The sequence below is a fragment of the Cavia porcellus genome, unplaced genomic scaffold (assembly GCF_034190915.1).
Source record: "Cavia porcellus strain 051 isolate PalLab524CR breed Dunkin Hartley unplaced genomic scaffold, mCavPor4.1 scaffold_5, whole genome shotgun sequence".
In the NCBI taxonomy this organism is placed as follows: domain Eukaryota; kingdom Metazoa; phylum Chordata; class Mammalia; order Rodentia; family Caviidae; genus Cavia; species Cavia porcellus.
Genome location: NW_026947488.1, coordinates 56,344,896 through 56,360,167, shown reverse-complemented (window position 1 = coordinate 56,360,167; position 15,272 = coordinate 56,344,896). Strand labels below are relative to the sequence as shown.

The window sequence follows — 15,272 nt, the reverse complement described above, 5'->3', positions numbered from 1 at the left end:
AGATGTGTGTGAAGCTGCCATTTTGAACAGGCCTACCATCTGATAAACGATTCTACACACTTCTAGAAATACCCTATTCTTAGAGGAGCAAGCCTAGCACTACTCAGTGTCACATAATATACCTGGCTTTGGTCATTTATAAAACGCAAAATTATATCATTTGCTCCTACAGTGTTCAATCCTAAAAACTGTTTCCAATAGGTTTTTGGGGCTTTTTAAAAATTTTTATTTATTTGGGGGGGTTTGGGTTTCATTTGGGGTTTTTTGAGACAGGATCTCACCATTAGTGAAATTCTTTTCTTGATTCCTAGAGTTTGGGGCTAACCTATAAATTATACCAATATGTGTGATGTACTTCCTGGCTTATCATAAACATTGTTTTTTAAAACCACCAACCTTGCATGAAAAACCATTCCCACTTGGCAAATAATCTGTCAGGCAGGGGCCTAATTTAGGTGACCCAGTTCAACTGAAAGTAAAATGAACAACATGAGTCATTCTTTTACTTCATCAAAGAGTTTTTTAGAAGTCACATTTCTTTCTGTAGTCATCACAATCAGGGCCCATTCACTTGAAATTAATCCAGCCATGCAGTAATGGAGTTACAGGCTAATATGGTACTGTCCATTCCCTTACTCGCTGTCGGAAATCAGAAAGATTTACCTACCATGTACAACTTTTTCTGTATGTACCAGGCAAGAGGTCACAGACACTACAGGAAAATCTAAGGGGGGAGGGGTCACCAAAAAATAAGATATAGTACCTGGCTGCCAAGTCGTTTTCTTTAAACTCTTTGGGAGACAACACAATAGTAGTATTTTATAAAGTAATCAACTGGGTGCAGACTGCCACAAAAAAATGACAATGGCTGAGGAAAAGAGGTTAAACTATTAAAGGACCCCCAGAGCTGGCTGTAAGATAGAAGAGTTACCAAAAGCCTGCAACCCCAACACTCACTGAGGCAGGTCTGTGTGAGTTTGAGGCCAGCCTATACTGTGTAGTGAGACCTTGTCTCAAAATAACAACAAAGATAGGAATAAAATTCACATCAGCTGTAAAAGGCAAAGGGAACACCTGTACAGAGGCAGAATGTTTCATGACTCATATTCCATTTTAAAGCTACTGTTTTCTATGTTTTTAATCAAGTCTTGAGGTCAGACTTGCTCTGATTCAATTCTTGCAATGAAATCTTATGTGAGATTTTGAAAATAATAACTCAATTAAGAGTTCAAGTATGTAACAAAGGGAACTCTGAACAGCTAAAATAAATTTGAGGGATAAAATTTGAAAGAAAATCATTTATTATATAGTATCTGTAGTTAACAGTGATAAAATTATACTTGAAGTCTGTAAGGTTAAAGCTCTTTTTCAAACACCTGGACTTTGAAAGCTTACTCATCTGTAAATATAATCACTACAATTCTCTCATGCCAACTGATTCTGGGAAAAGAATTCAAATTAGCTTTAGTATCTCAATTTGAACCTCTAATTTGAATTAATTACAATTTTAGAAGATAAAAATCTTTATCACCAAAAAAAGGGACTCAGAAATATTTTTTCCTCCTTTGTGTATAAAAACAAATGAATAGATTACTAGGTCTGTTACCCTACCCAGAAAATGAGAATTATAATAGTTCATTAAAGTGTTTCTAAATATAAAATAACTTGTTACTTTAAGTACTTGATCATGCCTGGTACTAATACGTGAAAAAACATGCCTGGCACTAAAATATGACATTATTTTTATGTCCATATACGAAAAGCAAGAGCAAAGCAAGGAATCTGGGAAGAAATGAGAGTGGTGAGCAGCAGAAAGAGCAAAACTAGTAACAGCAGAGTTTTGAAAGCTAAGGGTAAAATTTTGCAAATGTAAAAAGAACAGAACAGCAAGACTACACAATACAGCTGAGAGAAAAAGGGTAAGAATATGAGATAGTACTACAGCAACCTAAGCAGAGCTGTTACACTGAAGCCACACTGGGAAGAACGGAGAATGGCCAAGAGAATGTGAATGAGCGGGCACTCAAAGTGAGAAAATAGTGAAAGAGAGAACACAAGCCATCATCGAACATGAGTAACGTTCCTCCAGCTTCTTTTCCTGTTGTCAAAGAACTCTTCATAGTGATTTTAAATTCTATTTAAGAGAGCATTGACTATGTTTAAAAACAGAGCAAATATTACTGCCACGTCTTAGGAGTTTCCTCTTCTTACAACCATGGTAATATCCTGGTCCTATTCACTCAGAGGTGGCCAAACTATTTTGTCTCCTAAGCTATCACTGGAGGCTCCCCTGACCACATGCAGTTTGGCTGCGGGCATACTGTAAAGCTAGAGTAGTGACCACAAGGCAGTGACCAGCAAGACCAGAGAAAGAACTGCACTTCTCTGAAGGGAGAAACACTTGCTATTTCTGGACCCCAGCGTGGCAGCCCTGTATTTTCAATGAAATGAATGTGGGGTGCTTTGTATTTAGCTCTTAATGTCTTTGATGCATTTCAATTGTGACATCTAAAAGTGCTTCTGCATGCTGAAGTAATTTAGAATTATTTCTTCTGTTGGAGCAATGAATTAAAAACATGCCTTCCCACTTTCAGCAGTAAGTTTTTGAGCCATACAAAATACATTGCTTTTAATTTCTTTCCAGACATCTGAATGGTGCTCAAATTCATATCTAGCAACTGCGAACATTCTGAGATGAAAACCTGCAGCTGAGAAAAGACATATGAAATTCAAATGCATGACCAAAGCAGGTCATTCAGCTGTGTGCTAATATGAAAGAAACAGATCAACGGGCCAATTACTGGAAAAGTGTTTTTCAGAACGTTCAATACACATGCAATCTCTCTGGTTTTATCTACTCTTGACAATATCTCACATATGTGGTTAAAGTAAGTTTCTTGACATATACATATATACACATGTAGATTTACGAAATAAATTTTCCTGTTACCACTTCGGAGATATGGAGATTTCTGTGCACAACATAAACTTTCTTGTCATCAGGATGAGGGAACACTAGCAATGTTTCTGGAGGAAAAGCAGCTGGTTATAAATTATAATCTAAATACACTTAACAACTGAGAATTTTCATTTGAAAAGATTAAAATGTACCAATTTTGGACTTACCACAATCTACAGGGCTGAATTATCTGACTGAAAAAACTATGCCAACACATTAGCTAGCCTACAAGATTAGAAACTTTTCAGGTGGTTTGGTACTTTTTCAAGAGTTAAAATGCTGGTACTTCTATCTAGAAAACAAAGGCACTGCTCTTTTCCTATTTTCCTGTCTGGCCATATGGTACACATTATTGGGAATAAATCAGGATACTGACATGAAAAAGAGAGAGTCGGTTTTGTTGTGTCTCAAGGTTTTGCTATTTTGGATCCAGAGTATAATATGATGAGGAGGAGGGTAATGAAATTACGGATGTTAGATGAATTTAATCTGAAAGATGTGGAAACATTTTTAAATAAATAAATATGTAGTAATATTTCTTTAAAAAAAGGCATTTGGTACCAGTGAGGTTATAAGGCACCATCAAAATTGCTATGTTATACACTAGCACCCTCTTTTCAATCCCTGTTCCATTGTCACTCACTTGTGTAGGAGAAGACATAGGGAAATGGAGGAACTGAGGATTCTGATATAGGTAACTTAATACTTTTTAGGAACTGAAGTGGATACATGTTAGGTAGTTTGGTAATGTTTGGAGCATAGGGAAACATCTGGATCTTTGGGTACTGAAGTTATGAAATGTTTTTCTCTTCTCTATTTACAGATTTCTTCCAAGAATGCTTTACTACTTTTTTTTTTTCCGGGAATCAGGACCTTGAACTTGCCAGACAGATGCTTATGCCGCTGAGCCACATACCTCCAGCCCCACGTTTTACTACTTTAACCAAAGAAATATATATTAATAGCTGAACCCTTCAGGAAGGACAGCATCAAGAGATCATGCTTCCAACATTTCTTTTACTTAAAGAAAGGTAAAAATCAAAGGAAAGATGACTGTAGAATTGAAATCTCCAGTGACCTCCACAAACCGGTTTCCAATTACACAGTGCTGAAGGCTTTCAAACTTGTTGTACAAGACATGTACAAACTTACAACTTGTTATAAAAGACAAGCCAAAAAATTTTACCATTGTAACCATAATCTCTTTTGTGAATCAGGAAGTCACAGAAAACCAGGAATGGACCATAACAAGAATTCACTAAAGGCGCTGCCATGAGATCCGTTATTATGTAAATACATTTTGATTTAAATTGTTCTGTGAAAATGAGTTAGAGTGTGTATTTTTCCCCTAAGACTGGGGTATTAGAATATTTTAGCTTATTATTAAATTTTGCCTTCTCTAAGCAGTATACTTTAGCTAATTCAAATTAAGCCTGTTTTCTAAGAAGCCTCCAATTCCAAGGTAGGAAGAAGCAGAAAGAGCACACAGTTGGGGATGGATAAAGGCTTGAGTAAGCAACAGGAAGGAGAGAGAGGTCATAAACACAGAAGGAAGAGATAGAAAATCAGGAATATAGCTGAGATGAAACAGCATTATCAGCACTACCCCCCCCACCAAGAACAAGCTGCAGCCTGGTGATGACTGGGACTGATTACAGCTGGCATGTCCTCCCTGAAGTTCTGCCAACAGACAGAGCTCCACACAGGAGCCCTGAGACAGTAGACCCTGACATCAAGTCTACTACCCAGTTATCTGCCCCAAAGGGAACAGTCTGTTGGTAGACTAGAGGGTAGGGAAAAGGATGTCACTTCCAATTCAATGAATGCAGTGTACAGATCTGTTTTCACCTTCTTGAACATCAAAATGAGTAGGCAAATTTTCTACAAAGGTCTAGATAATAAATAGGCTTTGGGAACCAAATGTTCTCTATTGCAAATACTCACTGCTGTGAAATGACAGCAACAATAAGCAACAGGTAAATCAATGTGTAGGTGGTTCCGATAAAACCTGATTTACAAAATAGGCAGCATCTGTCCTATACGGCATCATTTGTCAATACCTAGAGTGAATAACAGCTCTTCATGGTGTGTTAAGGAAGATTCAAATAAAGTGGTTTCCCTAACTTGTAATACCTCTAACTAATTTATTGGCTACCCAGAACTCCAGGTAGAAAGATATTTGTAAAATCTGACGTGATCCTATTATGCAACTATATAAATGAACGTAAGAACATGAGTGAAAACATACTAATTTATAACATTCTGAAACTGCTCCAACAGGAGTTAAGTGTAAAGTTTGCCATGTCTCTCCTAAAGAGCATCCATTTTCTATACAGTCATCTATTTAACTGGAGCTTGTTATATGTAGCTCCAAGGATATTTTGCTCATTTTGTGACACAGAGTCTCAGTATGTAGAGTTCAGGCTGTCTTGAACTCACTAGAAAGCTTATACCAGCCCCAAATTCACAGTTTGCCTTTCTAAGCAGTATACTTTAGCTAATTCAAATTAAGCCTGTTCTCTAAGAACAGAGCCTGCTTCAGCCTCTAAAATGCTGGCATTACAGGGATGTGCCACCACACTTGGCCTAAGATAATGTCCTGTAAAATTTGTCACAATTTGTTTCATGTTATGTCTGTAAGCCAATGACTTGATAAAAAACAGCAACCAGTGAAGACACAGTATTTTATGACCATAAGGCGGCACCAAATTGCCACTTCTCAAAAAGTGCAAATCAATCATTGTCAAAGGAAGAACAGATAATGTGGTCGAATCAATCAGTATTTTTCAAAACTGTGTTAAATAGCACATTTTTAATTCAAAAGCTAACAACAGAAGAGCCTAAAAATGGACCCCTACCTGCCCTATTTCTGGCACTGAATGCTCATAATTCTGTAAGATGTAGTTTCTACTCAGTTATTCCGAACGGCAGTGCAATTACTGCCTTAGAAACAACGCTGAGAGGACAACCTTGGGTCGGACAGGAAAGGAAGTTCTGCCAGGCTACTAGCCGGGCAGCCATCACAGAAACATGGCCAGAGAGGGTGATGTCCATCTGATGGGAACTGAGTACAGGGGATTAAGAACAGGAAAGCTACTCCCGGCAGCAGGTGTTCAAATAAAGGTCACTGACATTACATCACATACTCTCCTTGTGTACATAGTTCACAGGTTTAGAGCAAAAAAGGATTTCTAGGAATCAAAACTGTTGACTCAAATAATTGTTCCCCAGCTTCAACACTTAAATTTACCTTGTCCAAACAGAGAAAATTACATCAAATTTCTGTCTAAATTTATCATCTAAGTAGGTCTGGCTTAAATGTTTTCTAACAAAACAATATGCTGTAATTTTTATGTTCAACCTTGTGGCAGTTTGCTCTTAATAGTATTTATAAGACACTGTACTATTACTATTCTACTATCACTGCTACACACCTACACACCTCACACCTACACACACACACACACAACGTCCCGACCTCTTTTAAGCAATCAGGAAAGGCCATCTTATTTGACATTTAGCTGGGCTTTGAAATACAGATAAAAAAATCTGACTGCCAAAATTGAGGCAAAGGAAAAGAACTCCAAGTTTAATAAATGCTGTTCTAAAAAGGCCTGCAAGTGGATTGTGCTGAAACATTTACATGGGATATGAGGCTGGAAAAGTCTAAAGAATTATAAATAAAATGGAAAACAACAAAAACCATTGTCTTCTGCTCCCCTGCCACGTGACTCATTCAGAGAAGGTAGCTATTTTCTAATGCTAACACTGCCACTCATTGCACCATCACCCTCACGCTCAGGTAGGCAGTTCACTGGGTATTCCAGTCACCTCACGGGTGTCTCACTCCAAACACCAAAATATGTCTATCAATGATGTGTTTTTCTGCTGGTAACCTTAGACATGCATTTTGAAAGGTCTGTAACTTTTACTTGACCCTTGCATTTTAAATTATTTGCTTGTTGATGAGTAGAAACTCTATGAGAGCCAATTTATTTTAATTTACTCTTTACTCTTAGCCTAAAACAGAACACAACAACAAAATAACAGCAGTTTGTAAAGAAAAATGGGTTTTTATGCTAGGAAAACCTCATCTCTCGTGTCCACTGAGATATCTCAAGAATATCATGAACTTCACACTTAAAGTGGCTCTGTCTCCCGCTACACTCCAGTCAGTTTAGGCTATTTACCGATTAACAGTCAGAAACCTGCATCTTCTGCATTCTCCCGCGCTGTCCAGCCACGGCAACGCTCTTAGATCAATGTCATCCTTCCTCTCCATACCATGCACCATGATTCAATGACTCTTCTGCCATTTAACTTTCAGTTTTCTGATTTATTCAGCTCTTCACATATACCTCCAGCTTTGAAGAGCCAGATTCCTTGCAGTTTTCACATGCTCCTTAAAATGCCTCCCACCCACCAATATATTCAGTTTCTTATTTGCCCAGGTAACAGTGCCTGTTGCAGTTCCAGCTGCTTCTGTTTCCTAGAAGCCACTGGTCACTGTGACGTACATTGTAAGAACCAACCAGAGACAGCCAAGTACTCTACCTCTGTACTTCCCCCTTGCAATGCCATAAAAACCTCTCCCTCAGAGTCTGCAGGGCCTGATATTGTGGGAATGATCCCAATCTGTGCCCAATGACATAAAATAAATCTGCCTCCAAATTGTGGGTGTGGTTTCAGTGTTTCTGCTTGCCATGGTACCAACAAAGCATGGAAGCTATGCTGTTGGGAAGCTATGCTTAGTATTTCATGACTAAAAGTTTCTAATTTAAGGCTCAATTCAGACGTCGCTAGTTGTAAGAAATTTTTACAAAGTTACTTTCCTCCTTTAGCATCTGTAGGATTTTGGATAGTTTTACTACTGTACTGAATGTATTTCACACTTGTCTCTAGAGTTAAGACAATACTCTCTAAAGGTAAGGTGCTTTTTCTTTCTTTTCTTTGGTACCAGGAATCAAACTCAGGCACATGAGCTATCTTCCCAGCCTTCTTGGCAATATTTACTAACAATTATATCTTCATTAATCTAAGGAACTATTTAAATGTAATCCATTATCAATAATAACCAACTCGACAAATAAAAGTTAAAATGTAACATGTTCAAGCAAGAGTCATCATCATACCAAGTGCTGACTTCAAGGAAGCTTAACTATCAGGATAATCTTCTGTGAGTCATATACCAGTTACAACTAATGTTTGTTTATACATTTTAATATGTAAATTAGCCATCTGAATTTCAGGAACATAGAGTTTAAGGGAAAATTCTAGTGAAATGTATTTCGTGTTCACTTGAATATACAATGCATTTTTAAAATAAATGTGTAAAGATAATTCCCAAAGGGGAGTGGTGCCATCAGTTTTCTATTCATGCAACAGGGCACTAAATAAATGTTTAATGACAAGACAATTCATCCATCTAGTTCCTTGGGTGAGTCATATATGGAAGTAAACTGCAGAAAGCAAGGTGAAATTAAAGCTCTGAAATACGGTATTTCTTGTCTGCTACAAATTCATTTCAGTGAGAGATTACTGTAAGAATGGATAATACTCTTAATACTGCAAAGAGATCAAAAGTTAAAGCAGTTTCAGAAAGATTATGGTTGTAAGAGATCACCACGCATAGATATAAAAATAAAAAAACCATCTCTTATTCTTGTGAATGATGTTAATGGCATTAAATAAAGCCTAAATCTTGAAGAGGAAATTTGGGGGGGGTTCCAAGGTTTCTTTTTTCATTTCATCTCTGGGTCATGTGATGGCATCAATGTGCTTGTCCCTGTTTCTATGTGGCCAACTTCTACCATTTGAAAATTGTACCTACTAGTGAGTTATTTCAAGTTCATTTATTTTCTCTGATGTTCATCACTATGGATTTAAATAATATCATGAAACAGTCTGTAAGGATAAAAACCCAACTGTATTATTAGGGACTCCAGCAATTCTTCAGGCCATGAATAGGGGTGGAGAGATGGTAACGATTTATGATTTTAATACTAGTACATTTAAGTCATCTGAAGAATCCCAATTTCCATTAAGATATTATGGAAAACTAAAACCTGGATCTTAACTGTATATTTTATGTGTTTTAAATCAAAGAATTTCTGTATCTTCAGCAACCACACAGATAATTTTAATGCTGAGAGTACTAACTGGAAGTCATTAACTTGTGAAAAGAAACTTTTATGTATCAAAAAGCAAAATGAAAAAGATAAGCACACTTGTCCCATATGATTAATACTCTGAACCTAAAATGCAAAACAAAAAGTACTGATGTGCATTTAATATATACTCCAAGTCCTTGAAACAGAGAATAAAAAAAATCATTACAAAATTTCAGTAGGAGACATTAGGTCACTACCGCAGAGCTGAGAAGATGATGGCTTCCATATTCTAATGAGGTAGAACAATGTGCATGTCACTATTCAACCTGAAACAGTGAAGGATAAAGCACGAATGGTTCAGCTCCTTACACTCATGGTTAATAATAGGGATTAGGATAATGGTCTTTTCCCTCATCTATGACAATATTTAAGTGCTAATGCTTGCAAGTTCGTATTGGATGAAAAGTTATGGTTTATTCTGAGAGTTTATAGAATAAACTAACTTTAAGAATAATTACACCTCCAGAAATCTGAGGCTCATTTCTGCTCCAAGAGGGAGGAAAGGAGGAGAGGAGCAAGGAGAGGAAGGAGGGAGGTAGAGAGAGACAGAGAGACAGAATGAGAGAAATATCTAACAGGAGAATGGATTTCTGATTTTGAATTTCTGACCCAAACTTGCTACACAGGCAAAATGAATTGCCACATCACCCTTTTAAACAAAACCAATGGCACTTCACAATGCACATCTGTCTAGTTCTTTAGCGTGCCCATGACTCCAAAGGAAGGCAAAGAATGAGGTAGAAGCAGAAGGGACAGACTCGGAGCAGCTCCAATCTAGGCTAGTACAACTGCCTAGGAGACACAGGGAAAGCACAGCCAGCACTGGGCTGCCCACGAGTTCTCCGGCTCCCATACCATCTGTCTGGGCTTGGAGCTTTTTCATTCTTTCGGTAGCTTATCCTTCCTAAGAAATACACTTAAAAAGGAGTATCAAAAAGGAGATGAGGATTTAGCTCAGTTGTGCAGCGCCTGTCTGGCATGCATGAGGTCCTGATCTGTATTCTTGGTACCCACCAAACCCCCCAAAAATACAAAAAAGAAAAACTCAGGAACAATAATAAAATTTAGTTATTGAGTTGAAGTATTTAAATCTAAAGACAATAAGACAGTTGACAAAGTACATATTGGTATTTAACTCAAAAGAGACGTTATAAATTTCCTCTCAATATTAAATGTCTTTGACCCTAAGACTGTTAATGTATTTATTCATGGTTGCTCTAACTAGAATGCATTTCGTAGCTCTGTATTGATTTCACTAGATCAAAGATTCAAATGGACCCTAAAAAAAAAAAAAGAAAGAAAAAGAATAAAAAAGCAGCCATTTACACTTACTAAGAAAAGCAAACATTTACTTCAAATTGCAGTATATGCTTTTCAATCACAAAAAGAAAGAAAAGAACAGTGCTCTGACAGTGGTCACATCCTGTGCAAAAAAACATGAAATACAAAACTGGTAGCACAAGGGATCTGAGCTGCTTACATTGCAGAGAAAGGAAATACAGTAGCTGAAATACGGCACTCCTGGGAATCAACTTCTAACCAAACAGAATGCCTTTGAAATGATTAGATTTATTTGTGTATTAGTAAGAAATCCCCACCACCATAAATAGTACAATATTTAAAAATAAAAAAAGAATATTTATAATCTATCTAAGATAGACAGTGTATCTGTACGTTAGACCTCTTAAGTGCAGAATGTGGTTCAGGTTTTGCCTGTTTTTCTTCAATTAAATAACTGCCCGTATACTTTATAAAGTTCCACTCAATTGCCAATTTAAATCAAGGAGTATGTTATCAAAGTTGCATAATTTCATTTGGGACTGCCAGCAAGTTAAAGTCTCAAATCAAGTCTTTAACATTAATGTTCATTTTAATCAATGAAAAGTTAAAATGTTCTCAAATCTTCATTATCCTCTTGAACTTGCCCTTCTAAATGATCCTCAGACTGCAATTCCTAGTTTGCAAATAAAAGAATGCAATATGCATCATACTTCAAGAAAAGACGACGATGTCGAACTAACAGGTTTCTGGATCTTTTCCCTGCTCCTTTCAACCTTCTTTATAATTTCTGCCACTATGCATACTGATGAGGTGAGACCCAAAAGAAACAACAGATCTGTAAAAGAAAATAAACTAAGTTTTATAATTCTTTGAAATTTACAGCTGCAAAGTGTAACCACTTACATTATTCTAGCAATTAACTATGGTTTTTAAATATACTGTTTTAGAACTATTTCATGAGGTATCATTATCTTCGGTTAAAAACAGGAAAACAGAAGCTCAAAAGTATTAAATAATTTATACAAAGTCACAATGCTGGGAAAAGCAACATCCAGAACTAGAACCCACACCCTAAGATCACTTCCTTTGGAACATAAACTCATGTGGCTAGTTTTAATGATGATAATAGTAAGAAAGTTTTCCATTTAATGGGCCACACAGAACATTTTAGAAATATTATTCACAAAGTAGTAACAAACTTGTTTGAAAATGCTTGTCTGAAGACTGAAAATGCTGTCTGAATATATTCTATTTCAAACCATTACAAGTATCTACACTATCTCAATTCTTTTTTATTAGTTACAAAATTGCAACTATCTCTTTAAAGCTATTTTTTTAAAAAAACATCTGAATATAGAATTAAAATTTTGAAATTCAGTTCAACTTAGAAGTAAACATAAACATAGAGCAAAAAAAATTAGTGAACCTACATAACTCATTATATTAAAAATCTAGATTAATTTAAAAATCTAAGAACCACCAGGCATGGTGGCACACTCAATCTCAGCGCTCAGAGGCTGAGGCAGCAGGACTGCTGCGCATTTGAGGCCATCCTTGGCTACATAGTGAGTTCAAGACCATCCTGAACTACATGATGAGATCTTGTCTCAAAAAAAAAAAAAAAAAAACCACCTACGAATTAAGATGAGCAGGAGCAATTAGGATGGCATAGCCATAGAGAAAATCTAAAAACTAAGGACAGCATTCCCATCAGCTACACATTTATTTTATTTTATTTATTTAAATATTTGGTCTTTTTGAGACAGGGTCTCACTATGCAGTTCAGACTGGCCTTGAGTTCACTTTATAGCCCAGGCTGGTCTTGAACTCACAACGATCCTCCTACCTCATCCTCCTGAGTGCTGAGATTACAGGAGTGTGCCACTATACCTGGCCGAAAAGTAATTTTTAAGTACATATTATTATACATCTAAGTCACATTATATGAAAAAAATATATAATTTCCACAGAAAGTTGATAAAACTATCCTTTGAAGATCTAACTGATATCTCATGAAATGAGAGTTTGGAAAATAACATGAATAGTGAAATAGTAGCTAACTAAATAATACAATATAAAACAAGGGCAATTTGGTTTTCAGTGAAGTTAAATCGAGTCCTTAATCCTCCCAGCTCTTATAACTTAGAGGTCAGGGATGACTGAGGATTCCATTTAATGAAAGTATTAAAAAGTTACAAAATATAATTACTCTCCGACAGGTTTTGGCTTGCTATTATTTCAGAATCACCAAGTATGATTTTGCAACAATTTACAAAAAGAAAAAACTTAAAACCCTAGAATTAAGCAAATGATTCCCCTGAACTTTCCTCAATGAAAACAATAAAGCATGTGTTAAATACTTAGCTACCCTAAACTTATATTAGAACAAAAACATTAGAAACTACAATTTCTCTAAAATATAGAAAAACAGCATTCTCTTTACCCAGTATACTCAGGCTCTCGGTCTGAAAAACCTTCTGAAGTGGAGGAAAATAAATAACTAGTAATTGTCCCATGATGGATCCAAGAACTGCATAGCAAAACATTTTATTACTGCAGAGTCCAATCTCAAACACAGACTTGGTCTGTTGGCAAAGCACAGGGTACAGGTATTACTCCTCAAGCACAGAAATATGTCCTATCTTTTTGTTTTTGCTTTCAATTTTTTAATAGTATCACCATGTACCAATGAATTCTTCAGTGTCAAAACCATGAAATCTCTTACTGTTAACTATTATTGTGTAATAATTCGGATGCAATAGGGTAAATTTTAAAGCACCTTTTACCAAGAAAAGAATGCTTAATGGATCAGATTCCAGAGAAAAGCACTAAGAAAATTTACTTGTATTTTGCTAATTTTTCTGTCCATTCATTAAGGTTGGTAATTTAAAACCCATTCTTAAAGAACAGATCAAGCAAAAGAATAAAACTGTTTTTCATAAAAATATTATTAAAACAGAAACATTACAGGTCCTTAATGATAACTAACTATACTTGAAAACTTCCAATTTGGCAAATGGTAATAAATATAATTACAGATTCATACAATGCTTTAAAACTGAAAGTCATGCTTCCAATTGAACTAGTTTTCAAAAAACAACATGCTCTGAAAACACACTACTAATGCTAGGTCACCATTCTCCATTAAAAAATGTTTAACACTTTAACATACAACATGAGATGAAAACATCCTTAACTCTGATACACTGACAGGAGTGACATGAAATAAATGTACTCTTGTCATAAAGATTTCTTCTAAAAAGAGACTAAATCGCATCCTAATAGGGCATATAAGGTTCCTCCTATGTCCAGATAATCTTAACCTGAATTTCTCCTAAGGGCTACAGGTGTTAAGAGAATAGAGGAAAGACCAGACAATACCATCTGTGATTTACTTTAATCTCTGAGTCAAAGGTAAAGCTGATCTCCCCAAATACTTCATTCTCATTTTTTTAAAGAGAAAAAAAATAATAAAAATGACACAAAATTTCAAAACAAGATAGTAGGAGAGTAACAATGGTTAATTCATTGCATATTGTTATCCTCAAAGTAGGTGCTCAGATTACAAGACACAGACATGAAAAATTGATCAAACAGTATAAGCACAAACCTTTTACAATGAACTAATAGAAATCAGTAATAACTATCTTAACTATCTTGTGTGTGTGTGTGTGTATGTATGTATATACTTTTTTCCCCTTTTCCCTTCCTTCCTTTTCTTTCTCCCATCCCAGTTTCTCTTTCCTTTTAAGCAGTTTCTTCCCCCTTTCACTTTCACAATATCTGTAAATTTTGGATTTTACTTACTTTTTCAGCTCCTTACACTATGTTTACACATAGGAGTCTGATTTATTTCACTTAGAAATATGGTGTCAAATTGCATCCATTTCCCTATAAATGACTAAAGTTCACCCTCATTGTTGACCAATGGCACATGTCTGCAAGAAGGCTTTGTCTGGGATCGTCATCCATAGCTACAAATCCCAATCAAACTAAAACCCGTAATCCTTACCTATGTGCTAGTATTAGAAAATATTCTACCTATTGGGGTTAATTAAGTAAGAGCCACAAAGCATACCTGAGATCTGGAACTCAGTGCATTAAACATGTCAAAAAACACAAAGCATGTGAAGGTCATGGTAGTGTCTCTAGGTGTTATCACATTGTCTCGCAGCTGTCAAAAGGAAAAAAACCTTTCAGTGGCTGAATTAAACACTGTTAAAATGTTAGTATTTTTCTTCCATTAGAATCAAATAGCTTTAGTCTAAAAGATAAAATATACAAGCTATGTAAATTTCCTATATCACTTCATGAACAACTGTAGTCTACAAAATAAAATGTAGAAATTTTTCTTATGAATTATATATATTGAATATTAAAATACTATTATCATTAACTATAAAGTAGCCATTTAAGGATTGAGATTTTTTTTTTGTAACTACTCACATTTTCATGTATTAACTTTTATTGTATCTGGTAATTTTCTGCAGATTTAAATAAATTATAAATCAACCCATGAAGACTAAAATCAAACCTTAAAATGTTTGTATCATATTTTCAATCAGAGCTGTTAACTTTCTAGTTTCCTGTATAACACATAAAAATAACTGAAAATCCTATATACAAATGCATCATATATAGCTGTTCATCCAGTGAATATACCTCACGCCAGAAGACAAACAAAGTCCCACAAACAATGATTATTGATGAAACAAGTATTTTAAGAATCAAATTTTTAGTCAAAATGCTGTCCTTCCAGTTGCGAGGTGGTTTACGAATGACATCTTTATCCACTGGTTCTACTCCAAGGCTTAAAAGCAAACAGAAATATAAATTAAGTGTTAAAGTCTGGATTTTTACTT

General features: G+C 35.6%; 1 protein-coding gene across 6 annotated transcripts in view; it reads right to left on the bottom strand.

The window, feature by feature from the left end:
• Positions 1-15,272, bottom strand: part of Atp2c1 (ATPase secretory pathway Ca2+ transporting 1) — a 121,824-nt gene that overhangs the window by 3,332 nt on the left and 103,220 nt on the right. For 4 of the 6 annotated variants that reach the window (XM_063248980.1, XM_063248981.1, XM_063248982.1 and 1 more), the window contains 4 exons: positions 15,073-15,220; positions 14,489-14,584; positions 12,854-12,995; positions 11,121-11,245 (listed from right to left, as the gene is read on the bottom strand). In XM_063248980.1, coding sequence (XP_063105050.1) covers positions 11,121-11,245; positions 12,854-12,995; positions 14,489-14,584; positions 15,073-15,220 — 511 coding nt within the window. Of the gene's footprint in view, positions 1-10,174; positions 10,409-11,120; positions 11,246-12,853; positions 12,996-14,488; positions 14,585-15,072; positions 15,221-15,272 lie in introns of those variants that run through there. The other 2 variants (XM_003476722.5, XM_063248984.1) reach the window with 2 other exon arrangements.